The sequence below is a fragment of the Dipodomys merriami genome, unplaced genomic scaffold, assembly GCF_024711535.1.
Source record: "Dipodomys merriami isolate MVZ:Mamm:240054 unplaced genomic scaffold, mDipMer1.0.p SCAF_22, whole genome shotgun sequence".
NCBI lineage: Eukaryota > Metazoa > Chordata > Mammalia > Rodentia > Heteromyidae > Dipodomys > Dipodomys merriami.
The window spans coordinates 22,967,011-22,983,954 of NW_027203604.1; the positions used below are offsets into that span (position 1 = coordinate 22,967,011).

At 43.0% G+C, this 16,944-nt stretch overlaps 2 protein-coding genes across 2 annotated transcripts in view; both read right to left on the reverse strand.

Moving 5' to 3' along the window:
* Positions 1-2,782, reverse strand: part of Fbp2 (fructose-bisphosphatase 2) — a 30,991-nt gene extending 28,209 nt beyond the window's left edge. Inside the window, exon 1 of the mRNA XM_070033696.1 lies at positions 2,504-2,782. Within this exon, the coding sequence (XP_069889797.1) occupies positions 2,504-2,673 (170 nt within the window). The 5' untranslated portion in view covers positions 2,674-2,782. The remainder of the gene's footprint in view (positions 1-2,503) is intronic.
* Positions 2,783-14,093: 11,311 nt separating this feature from the next.
* Positions 14,094-16,944, reverse strand: part of Fbp1 (fructose-bisphosphatase 1) — a 28,887-nt gene continuing 26,036 nt past the window's right edge. Inside the window, exons 6-7 of the mRNA XM_070033697.1 lie at positions 16,096-16,215; positions 14,094-14,527 (exon numbers count right to left, since the gene is read on the reverse strand). Coding sequence (XP_069889798.1) covers positions 14,336-14,527; positions 16,096-16,215 — 312 coding nt within the window. The 3' untranslated portion in view covers positions 14,094-14,335. The remainder of the gene's footprint in view (positions 14,528-16,095; positions 16,216-16,944) is intronic.

Consider the following 16,944-nt stretch of genomic DNA (forward strand, 5'->3'; position numbering starts at 1 on the left):
AGATGGCATGTAATGGTCATGAGAAAGCCACTGCAGACCTCCCAGGCCTAGGAGCTCTGGCATTCCCTGCTACCCACTCTAAAGAGAGGGAGGACAAAGAAGGGGGGAAATGAGAACTTCTCGTTACTTTTAAACTGCATTTATCTAGACTCTGCCTAGAAATATCCCTAAAAGGAAGCAGAAGAACGGGAGGCTAGAAGTCCCCTGAGTGCCACTGTGGCAGGAACATTTAATATTTGCCATCTTAACAGGCAGAAACATGGCTGAAGGCAAGAAAAAGATTTCAACAGTCTTTCTGGGGATGCCCTGCCACCTAGTGGTCAAGCAGAAGAATCAACCTGCAGGCTAATTTAGTAACAACAATGGAGCCTTTATCATAGTGCTGGCAACTTTAAAATTAACATCACATGGACTTAACGTAACCTGTAAGTTAGTAGGTAGAAGTTTCTCTCCATTTAAAAGATGGAGACAAAAAGATCCTACCAAGAGTCACATGGTGGAAGTCAAGATAGATTAAGCACCTTAATCATCCAGTTCCTAAAACCACCTCATCTTGATATTCCACTGCCACAAAGTCAGGGTTGGGCAGCAGAACAAGAACCTAGCCAAGGCAGTTCTGACTACGTGAGAAGGAAGAGCCCTGTTAGTGCAGCTGGATATTCCTGAAATGTCACTTAAAAAACCGCACTAAGCAGAGACAGAGACAAAGGTACTAGCTAATGTCACTCAGGAGGGCCATCACCCAATAGGAGCAGGACAGAGCACGCCTCTTCTGGTTGTCAAGAAAGAGCAAAAAAAGAAATAATACTTTTTATAGCAAACCACAGACAAGAAAACAGAAGCTGCAAAGAATGCATCTTTAATTTCAGCTCCACTGCTGAGTACTAAACTCTTTTTTCGGAGGGGGGGGGGGTCCAGTCCTGAGGCCTAAACTCTGGGCCTGGGTGCTGTCCTTCAGTTCTTCACCTCAAGGCTAGCACTCTACCACTTGAGCCACAGCGCCACTTCCGGCTTTTTTCTTTTTGCTTATGTGGTGCTGAGGAATCGAACCCAGGGCCTCAGGCATGCAAGGCAAGTGCTCTACCACTGAGCCACCTTCCCAGCCCCCTAAACTCTTATATAAATAAAGTTGTAATAATGTCATGGTCCATCTTATGAGATAACACCATCACTTTTTGTGTATATTAAAAGCACTGCATTGGGCTGATCATGTAGCACAGTGGTAGAGAGTTTGCCTAGCATGGATGAAGTTCTATGTTTCATTCCCAGCACCACTAGAGCAAACCGCTCAAAAAAACCCTTTATTTTAAGAATAACTTTTTTATGTTGTTGTTGGTCATAGGGCTTGAACTCAGGGTCTGGGCACTGTCCCTTCCTCCTCCCCCACCTCTCTCTCTCTTTCTTCTTTCTTTCTTCCTTCCTTTCTTCCTTTCTTTCTTCCTTCCTTTCTTCCTTTCTTTCTTTCTTTCTTCCTTCCTTCCTTCCTTTCTTTCTTTCTTTCTTTCTTTCTTTCTTTCTTTCTTTCTTTCTTTCTTTCTTTCTTTCTTTCTTTCTCTCTTTCTTTTCTGCTCTAGTGCTCTACCTCTTTGAGCCACAACACCACTTTGTGCTTTCTTGTGATTAATTGGAGATAAGAGTCTCAAGGACTTTCTTGCCCTAGTTGGCTTGCTGGCTTTGAATTATGATCCTCTCAGATCTCAGCCTCCTGAATAGTTAGGATTACAGGCATGAGCCATCAGCAAAGAATAACTTTTAAATAGTTGAATCTGGTCAGCTCTTCCTTTTAGGTTAATACTTCCATAACATAAAAACACAAAAAAAAATGAGGTCTCTTTACCCCACAGGAATTACTATAAAAAATGCAACCCAAAGAAAAGTGGCTTGATTACTGATTTAAACTGGACACATGGCTATAGTCATCAACTGCTGTAGCATAAACTTGGCCTCATTCTGCACTTAGAAAAAGCAACAAAGAGAAGCAAGTAGAAGAGCATTCTTTGCTCCCCATCCCAGGCCTGGCACCTTTTAGCTTCCTTCCTGAATACCAAATAAACACCAAGATAAAGACAGAGCTACAGAGAAAACATTTATAAAACACAGCCTGCAAAGTCTGCTTTCCATGGTGAGAAAGAAAACTGGGTCAGGGCCCTGCTCACATCTGCCAAGGACATCAAGAGAGGCTCCGAGATTCTATTGCGAATCTATGCAACTCTAACTCAAGAGAATTCAATGTATGTTTTAAAACAAGCCACTGCACTTGTTTTAACTTAGTAGAATGTCTCAGGGTATTTTGTTTCATTCTTGAAACGTGCCCGAGGCTCTCTTAGCGAAAGCACGGCATGATAGAAACCTGAAATGCAACTTCCTTCTGGACACATAAGGCTAGGTAACTTTAGACCCAGTTTCTAGCACAAACAACCTGCAGTTTCTGTACCCAGGCTCCGTGAGTCTGCGCCTGCGCGTGAGCGCACGCGTGCGATTACGCATGCTCCCCAGAACTCACAGGTTGGCCAGGCCGGCCTTGCGCACAGCAGACGAGATGGCTTTGATGGCAGTCAGCATGGAATTCAGCAACTGGGTGAGCTCCCCTGTCCCTTTGGCCTGACGCCCCTTCTCCATAACATAGCGGGTCAGGGTGAGCATATCCGTTTCGAAAGGGCTTCTGTCCGTCATGATGGCTGGCTGGGAATGCTGAATGCTTCCTTTCTTCCTGCAGGAATGGTTGCTTATCTCAGATGGTTGTGCAGTGTGCAAACCTGTGCTGGCCGTGCCAGGGCCTTTAAGGAAAAAGGTCCCGGCCCACGTGACTGCCATTACTGACCCAACCCTCAAGGAACCCCTGGCCTCCCTCCCGGATGGCCCAGGCTGCCAAAGCGACATAAGCAAGCTGTAAATAGAACAGAGCTGCCCAGAAGCACAGATCTGGTTTGGGTTTGGGGGTTTGTGGGGGTTTTTTGTTTTGTTTTTCTTTGTTTTGTTCCTCCATGAGCTCCCGTTTTCTAAGATCCTGTTTAGTAACAGGTGCAAGATGAGAAATTCAGCTAATAATAGTAGTTTGTTGTTGTTGTTTTAGACAAGTCAGCCCTTATTTAAGAACACGGAAAGACTCTTCACACCTATCTAATGCTGAACCTGGCTTTCCCACGGTTAGGTGCAGATTGGAAGATACCTTATCTGGAGCATAGGTCACATAATAAATCAGTGGTCATCTTGAGAGGTCATATTAGCTCAAGATCTTTCAAGTAAGTTTATTTTGGGTGGTGCATGCCTGTAATTCCAGCTATGCAGGAGGAGGCAGCAGTAGGAGGAAGGGCAGAGGCCAGCCTGGGCAAAAGTGGAAAATCCTGCTTCAAAAATAAACCAAAGGCTGGGAACTGGTGGCTCACACCTGTCATCCTAGCTACTCAGAAGGCTGAGATCTAGGATTGTGGTTCAGTGCCAGCCCAGGCAGTAAAGTCTGTGACATTCTTATCTCCAATTAACCACAAAAAAGCTGGAAATGAAGCTATGGCTCAAGTGGTAGAGCACTAATCTTGCACGGGTATGTGTGAGGGCGTGCATGCACGCATTCATGTGCACACACACACACACACACACACACACACACACACACACACACACACACACACACACACAGAGAGAGAGCTCAGGTATAGCACCCAAGCTCTGAGTTCAAGTCCCAAGACCAGCACCTTCCCTCTCCCCCTTCCCCCCAGAAAGAAAGAAAAAAACAAAGGCTAGGCACCAGTAGCTCTTGTCTATTATCCTACGTACTTGGGAGGCTGAGATCTCAGAATTTCAGTTTGAAGCCTAGGCAGAGATTCTTATCTCCAATTAACCACCCAAAACCCAGAAGTAGAGCTGTGGTAAGTGGTAGAGTGTCATCCTTGAGGGGAAAAAATATCAAGCAAGAGCAAAGGCCCTGGGCTCAAGCCCCCATATTAGCACAAAAAATAAAATAAACCGAAACAAAAATGATTGGGAATATGGCTCTAATGGTATATGTACACTTCAAGCTCAAAGCCCTGAGTTCAAACCCTAATACTTCCAATGACAACAATAACAACAACAATAATGATGATGGATGGATATCTACAGAAGATAACCAAATCTTGAAGAACACTGTGTGTGTGTGTGTGTGTGTGTGTGTGTGTGTGTGTGTGTGTGTGTGTGTGTGTATTCCTAACATAGTGTCTAGCATCAGTATTATTTTATCAATTTCCCTGGATTTACTTTTTTTTTTTTTTTTTGGCCATTCATGGGGCTTGGACTTGGGGCTTGGGTGCTGTCTCTGAGCCGCTTTGTACTCCAGGCTAGAGCTCTACCACTTGAGCCACAGCACCACTTCCAGCTTTTTCTCAGTAATTTACTGGAGGTAAGAGTCTCATGGACTTTCCTGCCCAGGCTGGCTTCAAACCACAGTCCTCAGATCTCAGCCTCCTGAGTAACTAGGCTGGCATGAGCCACTAGTGCCTGACTAGATTTACATTTTATAATGAAAATTATCCTACTTATTAAAAAAGAAACACTAAAACAGTATATAGAAAAAAACTTACGCTCTTGCTGCCAGCCCACTGCCTGGAAATAACCAGTGATAGAGTTCATGGCTGCTGATAGGCACTATGATGAACTTTATATGGTGGTTTATGCTTTTTCTAGGCACACACAGTCCTGGATCTCAGTCCCAAGCTAGTTATTTGGTAATTGGATAGTTTGGGGAGCAGACATAGAGCCTGATTCTTCACTTATAAATTGTTGATAACAATTTATAAATAGTTGTGAGAATTCTATGAGCCAGCCACTGGTGGCTCATGACTGTATTCCCAGCCACTCAGAAGGCCGAGATCTGAGGATCACAATTAAGAGCCAGCCTGGCAGGAAAGTCTGTAAGATTCTCCTATCCCTTGTAGTCCTGGGGCTTGAACTCAGGACCTGGGCACTGTCCCTGAGCTTTTGGTGCTCAAGGCTTGTGTTGTACCACTTGAGCCACAGCACCACTTCTGGCTTTTTTTCTGAGTAGTTTATTGGAGATAAGAATCTCATAGACTTTTCTGCCTTGGCTGTATTCAAACTATGATCCTCAGATCTCAGCCTCCTGAGTAGCTAGGATTACAGGCTTGAGCCAAAGGCACCTAGCTGTCTGTGAGATTCTTATCTCCAATCAACCACTCGAAAATGGAAAGTACAGCTGTAACTCAAAGCGGTAAAGTGTCACCCTTCAGCAAAAGAGGTCAGGGACAGCATCTAGGCTGTGAGTTCAAGCCCCAGGACTAACCAAAAAGCAAAAACAAAAGACCCAACTCTGTGATGTAGGAGTCAATATGTAGTTAGCAATCTTTCTCTTCCAGTTTTCCAATGCATACAACATAATTAAGAATTTGTTAGCCAGGTAGGGGTGGTGTACACCGTATTCTCAGCACTCAAGAGCCTGAGGTAGATCTTCTCATCGATCAGTAAAGAATTAACTAAATATCTTCAGCAGAAAGTCTGGAGCAATGCAAGTGAGGATTGGAAACCTGTCAGATTGTTTTTAATTCTACTTACTTAATCTATGGCTCGATCTTTGATTACAATTTGTAACATTTCAGGTCTATTTTGCAGACAAAAATATAATAACTTGAAAGATTTTGTTTAGAGAAATTTGAGGATTCTATCACTAAATTATTTACTAGAAGAAAAAAGAAGTGTCAGACCAGCCTGGGCTAAATAGTGAGAGTCTATCTATGAGAAAAAATAAGCGAAAATTTCACACTGCTCTTCAATTTTTGTACCCTTGACGTTTATTTCAATTAGAATGTGTTTAGTCCCAAGTCATGGAGAACTCATAGCTATGTCTTCGTGTGGATCCGTTAGGGGTATTGATTTTGCTCTGCTCACTAGGCAGTAGCTGTAGTACTCTCTCAGTTACGCAAAGCTATATTCTGTTTGTTGCTCTGGGTTTGGTAGCTATTGCCCCTCTGCCTGTCACCTTGCGAGCACAATGTGGCAGTCACAGCTGTTATTCCCTAGCTGAACACCCAGGGGTAGAAGAAAGGATTTCTCCAACCATAGCAGATGTCCTTTATTTGGAAAGAAAAATCTCCTTGCCCCAGTAGATATCTATGTGCATACCATTGACTAACTCTGTGCCACGTGATGATCCGTTGCTGTGGGAGCAGCCGCTGGTATTGGATAAACCCCTCTGAAATATCTGCCACAGCACAGCATCCTGGGTTTACATGCAAGGCAGCACAGAGACTTATTGTGCTAGACTTTTCCAATACCTGACTGAACAAACTAAAAGGAGAAAGGGTTTTCTTTTGGCTCACAGTTGCTGAGGTTTTAGCCCATAGTCCTTCTGTCCATTGAGTCTGGGCCTAGAGAGGGACAGAACGTAGGCCAAGGGGACAGAGGCTACTTGCCTCATGATGTCAGGAAACAGAGACAGACAGAGAGAGGAGCCCAGGATAAGAGACAACCCTCAATCATATACTTTTCCAGCCACCCACTTCCTCCAGCTACTCTCCTCCTTCTACGGATTGCCAAATCGACCAAAAGTATGCCAGCTGGGACCAAACCTTCAATGCATGAGCTTTCTGTGGTAAGACCTCATATCTAAACCATAACACTTAGCTGTGTTCCAGTGTGTGGTTGGAACTTTTGGATACTTTGTGGAAAGTTTGTTCTTTGAACAATACTTGCAGGTAACCTTACATTTAGGCAGGTGCTTCAGGAAGACACAGTCACAGAAAAAGTGTTGTATCAGAACACTTTCATTTGATAATCACCAAGATCAAAATCAGAAAACCTCCTGGCACCCATGGCTCACACTTGTAAATCCTAGCTACTGAGGAGGCTGGTTCAAAGCCAGCCAGAGGAGATAAATCTGAGAGACTCTTATCTCCAGTTAATCTACATAAAACTGCCAGAAGTAAAGGTGTGGCTCAAGTGCTAAAGAACCATTCTTGAACAGAAAAAAGATGACCAAAGCATGAGGACCAGAGTTCAAGCCCCAGTACCAGCACACACACACACAAAAAACCTGAAAATATCTTTCCTGAATGCCCCTAGGGATTGAAGATTGTTGCAAAGAGCTTTCTCTGATTTGCTACTGTTGCCAGTAGCAAATAACAGAGTCTTGCCTTTCATAGGACCACCAATGATTCCACTGACAATTCTAGGGAGGGCATTATCTGGGTCTTCAGCATCCTGGACCAGTGAATGATGGCAGGATGAAGACTAGGTTTAGGTTTCTTTCTGTCTAATGTTTCATCTGAATAAGGGTGAGGAAGAGTGCCCCGCAAAGGAGACCATCACATCTACTCTAGAAATTCACATGTATATTTACATAAAACCCACATATGACTATTCATATCAGCTCTATGTTTCATTGTCAGAAACCACAAATACCAAGGTGCTCCTCATCAGCAAATGGGTAAACTGGTGGGTAGCTCCACGAAATGGAATACTACTCAACAGTAAAAAGGAACCAAAAAAATTTTTTTTTTTTGGGTCCGGTCGTGGGGCTTGAACTCTGGGCCTGGGCGCTGTCCCTCAGCTCTTCAGCTCAAGGCTAGCACTCTACCACTTGAGCCACAGCGCTACTTCCGGCTTTTTTCTTTTTGCTTATGTGGTGCTGAGGAATCGAACCCAGGGCCTCAGGCATGCAAGGCAAGCGCTCTACCACTGAGCCACCTTCCCAGCCCAGGAACCAAATATTTTTACAGGAAGCTCAAAGGCACTCTGCTGAGTGAAAGAAGCCAGTCTCAGAAGTATGTACACTGTATTGTTCTATCAATATGATAATCCCACAGAGACAAAATCATGATAGAGAACCACTGTGTCATCGCAAAGTGTAAGAGTGTGAGGTGGGAATAGGAAAAGGAATTTTCCTGATATTTCTTGATTGTGAAGATGGCTGCTTGTCCTTTTTTAAAAGTCTACAGGACTGTACTTTTAGTGGGGTGAGGTTGAGAGAGGATCTCACTATGTGGCCCAGCCTGGGCCTGAACTCACAGTCCTCCTGGCCCTTCAGTTCCTCTGTAAAACAAAATGCAAAGTTGATCACAGGCGGTCTACAAACCAAATGAGCCTGCCAAGGCAAAAATTGGAAAATTACACTATAGCAATTACCCTGCATTACGTTTGTTCTGACTATATGAATTAAAATATAATTTAAATTTGTTGACAAAACATCACTTAGACTGAAAGGAGGTAACAATCCAACATTGCATAATTAAGGCTTCTAGTCTGTATGTATTAGTCTTTTGTCACTTTTCCAGTCATTGTTTCTACCATCATAACCATTTCTCAGTGTATAATTTAGCAGCCCTAATCAGATTTACATTGTTGTATGACCATAGCCACCATCCATCTCCAGAACTTCATCATCTTCCTTAATGGAATACAACTCTATGTTCAAAATACAACTCTTCTCTTTCCTGTTCCTGAAGTACCTCAAATAATTGAAATCAGGTAATACTTGTTCTTTTAAAACTGTCTTATTTCATATGTCTTCAGTTGTCATCCATGATGTAGCCTGTGTCGGACATTTTCCCCTTTTTTTTTTTTTGGTTGGTCATAGAGCTTGAACTCAGGATCTAGCCACTGTCCCTGAGCTTTTTCACTCAAGGCTAACACTCTACCACTTTGAACCACAGCTCCACTTCTGGTTTCCTAGTGGTTAATAGGAAGTAAGAGTTTCACAGGAGGCATAGAATTCCATTGTAAATACATACCACGTTTTCTTGATCCATTCATCCACTGAGGGGCATCTGGGTTGCTTCCATATTTTAGCTATGGTGAATAATGTTCTGCCCCAACCCAAAGAAACATAGATCCCTTGTTTCCCTTATCTGTAATAACTAGTATATGTCTAGGACAAGCAGAAGAGGTCAAAAGCTATGTACATATTACCATATAACCTCATGCTAAGTGAAATGAACCCCAAGATAGGGACACAAGAGATTTCATCTTCTTGTTGTTATTTTTTAATGTACTTACAATGAACTATATGATTTTTTTTTTGTTTCTTTGTATGTTCTTCCCCCATGGTATAACCCCTGTGTCACTGTATTTGATTCCAGTGTCTTGCATCTTATATATTCATTTTTCTAATTGGGGAGGGGAAGGGAAATAACAAAGTGCTGAAATAAGGATACAGGATGACCCATTGTAACAACAAGATGTACAAGACACTATGTTGAAATCTAATTTTATAACTTTGTGGAGGGAGGAGTTGGGGAGGTGGGGAGGACAGGGATGGTAGGGGGAGAACAAAGGAGGGGGTAACAATGCTCGATAGGAAATGGACTCATTACCTTGCTCATGTAACTGAAACCCCTCTGTATAGTATCTTTACAATTAAAAAATTTATTAAAGAGTATCGCAGACATTTCTGCTCTGACTGACTTCAAATAGCAATCCTCAGATCTCAGCCTCCTGTGTAGCTAGGATTACAGGTGTGAGCTACCAGTGCCTGGCATGTTTTCTCCTTTTTAAGGCTAATATTAATTCTATTGTATGTTATGTCACATTTTGTTTATCCAATCTTCCGTCAGTAGACACTTGCATTGATTCTACTTTTTTGATTAATGTGATTACTACTATTTACAAATATCTGCTTGAGTCCCTGCGTTCAATTCTATAAGAACCATTGCTGGAGCCCTAGGAAAGTCTATTGGATTTCTTAAGGGTCCTCTAGCCCATTTACCACAATGGGTGCACCACTCACAATGAACAAGGATTGAAAAGTCTCCCTTGCTCACCAACACTTGTCATTTTTAATTATACTAGCATCCTACTGAGTATGATATGGCCTCTCACTGCTTAGAATGGCATTTCTCTACTGATTTGAGATATTGAGCTTGTTTGTATGTTTCCTGTTCATTCCAATAGTGTGTGTGTGTGTGTGTGTGTGTGTGTGTGTGTGTGTGTCCATGCGTGCATGTGCTTGCTGGTCCCAAGGCTTGAACTCAGGGCCTGAGTGCTGTCCCTGAGCTACTTTGCTCAAGGCTAGTGTTCTACCACTTGAGCCACAGCTCCTCTTCCAACTTTTTTGGTAGTTAATTGGAGATAAGAGTCTCATGGACTTTCCTTCCCAGGCTGGCTTTGAACTGTGATCCTCAGATCTCAGCTCCAGAGTAGCTAGGATTACAGGTGTGAGCAACTAGCACCTAGCTCCAATAATTCTTTTTTTTAAAATGGTTATTATACAGGTGATGTACAGAAGGGTTGCAGTTACATAAGTCAGGTAAAGATACATTTCTTTTCATACAATGTCACAGTAATTCTTTGTATTATATTTTATAAACATCTCTGCTTACAGCAGACTGGTAATGAGATGGACAGACATGCTGACAAACCAGTGCTTTAGCACAGACACTTTGAGATATGGTGGCTGCTGAGCACTCTAGATATCAAGAATAGTGTCTATCTGGGTGGGTGCTGGTTGGCTCAAATCTATAACTCTAGCTTCTGCAGAGGCTGAGATCTAAGAATCATGGATCAAAGCCAGACCAGGCAGAAAAACCTAGGACACTCTACTCCAATTAACTGGCAAAAAGCCAGAAGTAGAGGTTTGGCTGAAGTAGTAAAGTATCAGCCTTGAGTGAAAAAGCCAAGACAGATCAAGAAGCCCCAAGTTTAAGTCCCGATACTGGTATTACATTAATTAATATTAATTAAGAGGTTTGAGTGATTAGGCGGAGGGAGAAGTATGGCCAGTGTCATTTGTATGCAATCAGTTACTGCTGCTCTGCAACAGGACAGGTCTTCTATTTTGTCATCATCCTTCATCATTTAAATGTTAGAAGTTCAAGTTACCCACATGGCTTCAAATGGCAGCTGCTGACCTTTCGGCAAATGCCAGAGTTCGAAAAGGGCTCACAACAGAGCGGAAGCTGAAAGAACAGCTGTAGTGAAGGTCTACAGGAAGGGAGAGCAACCCCTCCTACCGCTCCACCACCATTATTCCAGTGCCTCAGGTATTTTGGCGACAAGAAAGCTATTTATGACTTTGTTGTGCTTGGTGAAAGATGCCCTCATCTGGTGGGGATTGGGATGCTCTCTGAGCAGTTAAATTGAAATCATCCCTAATCCTGAAGTTGGGGGAACAAGCTGCCTCACTCTGGGGCTTTTGGTGCCAAAAGGCATTTCTATCTCCACCACATCTGGAGTGTTTCATCAAATGCCCAGGGTCTTCAGCTGTATTTAATAGACCTGTGGTGGCAAAGCCAGGGTATATAAGACTTCAAGTCACACTGGATGGGTGCTTTCTGAGCTTTTAGCAAAGCACAAGGAGCAGCAAGGGCACTGTGGAAACCTACCTCCAGCCTCTGCTCCCCGTCCACTTCCATGCTAATTCACTTTGAAATACTTATAATTTTGGCTTAAGGCTATGTATACTCTTAACTTGCAAAGTGAAAGGTGTGGCTATGAAATCTCCAAAATTCAAACCCATGGGTGGGGCCACTATATACATCCCACTAATGTTGAGACAGAGAAAGCCCATTTAAAACAACAAAACAAAACAAAACAGGGACTGGGAAGGTGGCCCAGGGATAGAGTGCTTGTCTTTCATGCATGAGGTCCTGTGTTCGATTCCTCAGCACTACATAAGCAAAAAAAAAAAAAAAAAAAAGCCGGAAGTGGTGCTGTGGCTCAAGTGGTAGAATGCTAGCCTTGAGCCGAAAAGCTGAGGGACAGCGCCCAGGCCCAGAGTTCAGGCCCCACAATCGACCAAAAAAAAAAAAAACAAAAACAAAAAACAAAAAACACCTCACAGAGAAATATGTGCTTACTTGTGTGGGGATGTGCTTTCCTTGTAAAAGGAACCCCATGGGTTTGATTAGGAGTAGAGTCTCCACTATCATGGCACTGTGACATTGCAGAGCCTTGGTTGCTGGTATCCCTGTGTAACATTCAGTGGATCAGAACCCATCCCCTCATCTGCCTAAGGGCCACCTCTAAGGTCTCAAGTCCAATTCTGAGATCTTATAATCATCATCAGAAAATGATTTCCCTTCCCTGTTTGGATCATGCCTCTCCCCCCTTTTTCTTTTCAGTGTAAGGGATTGAACCCAAGATCTCAACCCATCCCAGGCAAGTGCTCTACCACTTGAGCCACACACCCAGCCCTTTGTTTATATTTTGTTTTTGAGGCAGGTCTCATTAATGTTGCCAGGTTTGAGCTCAAATTCACCATCCTCCTGCCTCTGCTCTCTGAATAGCTGGGATCATAGGTATGGACCACCACGGTCAGCTTGGATCATGTCTACCTTGCTATGAGCTGGACACTTGGTTGCATTTGAAGTTGAATACAACAAACAGCATGAAACCATTCTATTCATGAGCTCACATCTCAATCAAAAGACACTGCATACAACATACACACAGAAATAAAGGAAAGGTTTACTTCTATTATCTTTCTTGGTTTCATTATGGCTCCAGGGTGGGGGCTATTGTTTCCCACACCTCACTATCATATCTTCAGAGCATTAAGAACAGAAGCCAAGGTTAAAACCCTGAAGCTGCTTTGTGAATCAGGTGACTTTCCTTAGAGCCCTTCCCCTCTCCTGAGTAGAGGAATTGCTGTGACTGAAGTACATTTTGTGGATAAAAGCAGATTCAATACTTAGGATCAAACTAAGGTTCTCATCAGAAAGACATGGAACTGCCGGGCGCTGGTGGCTCACGCCTGTAATCCTAGCTACTCAGGAGGCTGAGATCTGAGGATCGCGGTTCAAAGCCAGCCCAGGCAGGAGAGATTGTGAGACTCCTATCTCAAATAAACCACCAGAAAACCGGAAGTGGCGCTGTAGCTCAAGTGGTAGAGCGCTCGCCTTGAGCTGAAGAGCTGAGGGACAGCGCCCAGGCCCAGAGTTGAAGCCCCACGACCGACAAAAAAAAAAAAAAAAGACATGGAATTAATGAAGAGTGGAGGAGAGAAGTAAGATCTATGCAAACACTTATTTTAAATTCATATGTGAAAAATCACATTATTTTCTACACACATACCCACAACCATGTCAAACATGTAACTAAACACTTGCCATGGGCTGGGAAGGTGGCTCCGTGGTAGAGCGCTTGCCTTGCATGCATGAGGCCCTGGGTTCGATTCCTCAGCACCACATAAGCAAAAAGAAAAAAGCTGGAAGTGGTGCTGTGGCTCAAGAGGTAGAGCGCTAGCCTTGAGCTGAAGAGCTGAGGGACAGTGCCCAGGCCCAGAGTCCAGGCCCCATGACCGGACCCTAAATAAATAAATAAATAAATAAACACGCCATGATGACCTTTGGACTCACATACAGTCAAGATCAGCTAAGAGATGAACTTACCAAGTTTACTTTGTGAGAAGCACACTTGAACCTCTAATCAAATTCCCTTACATCGGGTTCTTTTGATGTGTGTATGCCAGTACTGGGGCCTGAACTCAAGGCCTCAGACTCTCAGTTGGCTTTTTCATTTAAGGCCATCACTCTACTTCCAGTGTTGTTTTGTTGTTGTTGTTTTACTGGCTAACTGTAGATAATAGTCTCATGGATTTGTCTGCCAGACTGGCTTTGAACCATGATCCTCAGTTTTCAGCCTCCTGAGCAGTTAAGATTATAGGTGAGAGCCACTACTGCCTAACTTAAATCTAGTTTTTATGATGAATCCTTTTCCTTATGTAATAGACTCTAGGAATTATTAGGCTTTGTTCAATGAAGCACCCTGCTTTCATAGGAAAACCACCATGGAATAGTACTGTAAACCCTCATTTGTGATTCAGATGGTTACACCATATACAGGTCAAGAAGATATACAGAGCATGTCATGTCTTGGACATGACAACCTTGTTCTGGTTATTTCTGTACAGTCAAACCTGTATAGAACAACATATACCAGAAGCAATACGTGAGCCTAGAATTCAGTGATTAGAACTCTTGAGTTCATATCCCAGCTCAGTCTTCTCGAAACCAGACAAATTGCTTCTATTCTCAGTTCTCCTTTTCAATAGCTACAAAATCTATTATTCATAGCATTTGATTCATACGGTTATTGCAAAGACTAAATGAGTTATCTAATGCATTTGTTCTATGTGTTTTTATCATTATTTGACACAAAGCAGTCAAGACTTCTTTTACAAAGGAAGAATATGTTTCTTTTGCCATTCACTTAAAATATACTTGCCCACCTGTGGCATTACAGAGATAGCATTTGGATTAGGAAGCATCAGACATTGGATGGTAAAAATATTCAGGCTGTCTAGGAATGTACAAGGCACAATCAGAGTTGGGTAGTGCCCTCTGAGATCAAAGGTCCAGATCCATGAGAGATAATTCTTTGGCGGTGGGGAGAGGTGAGCGAGGCCATCTCTTCATTTGGCAGCATGCTTCTTATATATCTCCAGGAATTCCATGACATCATCGGGGGACCCCAGGATGACTGGTGCCCTCTGGTGGATATCCGTGGGAACGATATCTAATATAGCTTGCTTCCCAGTAGTAGCCAGCCCCCCTGCCTTCTCCATGACATAGGCCATGGGGTTACATTCATACAGCAGTCTCAACTGGAAAACAAGAGCAGATACCAGTGTTATAGAGTGGGGACTCATTTTTACACTCTCAAAGCACTGCAGTGGCTGGTGGGAGTTTCCTTTTTTTTCCTTGTGTGAGTGGTTGCATCTGAGACAAAATGAATAAGCCATTTGGTTAAATAAAACCATTCATCAAGCTGTTGCCAGCCCATAGATTGCCTAATGCAAATGTGAAGTAGACCACCTGGAATCGGGACAGAATGACATTTTGGCAGTCTTGATGGTTCCCTTTGCTTTATTGCCCAGAAACTGGACTTAATGAGCGATCCTGGGTGTGTTTTGGATGGAGCTTTGCCTATTCTAAAAGTATTTTTTTTAAATCCACAGTAGTGTCTGGCTGCAGACATCTGGAAAGCAGACTGGCTCCTCCAAACAGTGTAATATTGTTTGCAACTCTGTATGCATTCCTTTTACAATCCTCCCAAGGCTCCAGGGTTGGGATTTAGTATGTTATACATCCTGGCATTTACTTTTAAATATTAACTTTTTTATCATATGCATTTTCATGCAGTCTGCCTACTGAGCAGACAGCTCTGTGCAGGTGTTTCCTGACTACTTCCATATAGGTGTCAGGGCCAGACATGAAGGGGGACAAAAAAAAAAAGAAACAGGAGGAAGAGGTTCAACATTTGTATTAAAAACCATTTTTTAAAGCCTTAGAAAGAAGAGTGCTATAAAGCAGGTAAATTATATAGCTTGGGATGGTGACAGCAAGCCCAGTGTTTTACGTAAAGAAAAATGTCTGCATGGAAGTTCACACCACATGTGTGCCATAAAGAGATATCTCGATATATCCCAGATACATCCATTTCTAATTATCTTAAGGGAATTATTGCTCTATTCTTTCTCTAACCTAGAAAAGCAGGTAACCTGTCCACTGGGGGGAAAATAATAAAGAGGTCATAATACTTAAGGGAGCACAATGACACCTTGTATGGGAAGAAGAAAAGATGTCTCTTAGCCAACACAGAAAAAGCATGCCCCACCCTTGGCTTGCACACTGGACCTGTGCAGTAAGTGGGAAAATTACCTGAGCGCTCCAGGTTTCCCCAGAGATGCTTTCCTTCCCTAAACAGTATCATTTTCCAAGTAGCAAATGTCAGGTTCATTAGTTATTTCTATTTCATGCCTTTTGAAAGTGATCAAAGAAGACCTCCATTTGCAATACATATTTGATTTGCTGCCTTGGAAATAAGACTAGACTATTTCATTTCGCTTTATGAATGGAACTCATTTTGTCCAAGCCAAACCACACACCCACTGGAAACTCTAAGCACTTTTCATCTCCTCTTGACCATAGCTCTATTAATTCTCTTTTGCCCCATAGCTTTAGAAGGACTCTCCAGAGAGTAGTATTTCTACATGTACTTGATATTGTCTGGCTTTCCCTGGAATCTAGAAAAGAATATGCCACAGATCGTTAGCAACCACCCGGAGAGCAGAACAGCTATCATAACCTTGCTTTCTTCCTAATGAAGTGGAATCCTGCAGGCCTATCAGAAACCCATGGCTCTTCGTCACTTCTCAGAGGATGTGCATACCTTCCCACTGGGGCTCTTCTTGTTAGCAGGGTACAAAAAGATCCCACCATAGACAAGAGTGCGGTGAACGTCAGCCACCATGGAGCCCACGTACCGAGCACCATACGGAGCTGAGTTATCCTACAAGGTTAAAAACAATTATTAGGGTTGCAGAAAATAGAGGGGCCTTCTCTTTGTGTTCCCTTGGCTTATTTATGCCCACAACCATTTGGCAAAGAGGTGAGGGGGATCTAGCTCAAGTGGCCGAACACTTACCTAATATGACCACGGCCTGGATTCAATCCTTAGTCCCACAAAAATAAGTAAATAAATTAATAATCGAGCACATTACAAGATGTGCTAAGAAATGGACTGGAAAAAATTCCATTTCCAGGAAACAGGAAATGGAGTAATGGAGACAGCATCTCCCCAAAGTTCTAATTACTGTAAGAATTGCCAAAAAGGGTATATGTAACTGGCTAAGAAATTAGGGCAGGTATCACAAAAGTGTACCATTTAGCAGCACTTTGAAGACTGAGAAGGATTTTGCCAAGCAACTGGGCAGGAGAGGACATGTGCTTTTCCTTGGAGAAGGGTTGGCATAAGCAAAGGCAAAGGGGCCTGGGTATAGAAGAATACTAGAGAAAGGGAAAGGAGAGCTAATCAAGGTGGAAAGAAGGTTTGAGGCTGGCTCTGAGGACCTTGGATGCCCTGCTAATAGTCTGTATCTTGGAACATAGCTGCTGCCAGTGGCTTTGGAATGAGGGTATAGCAAATCACATAATCCCCCACAGGGCCACCTATACAGCCCCTTGTCTTCTATCCACTAACTTCTTAGTTTACTACTTGAGCCACAGCTCTACCTCCAGC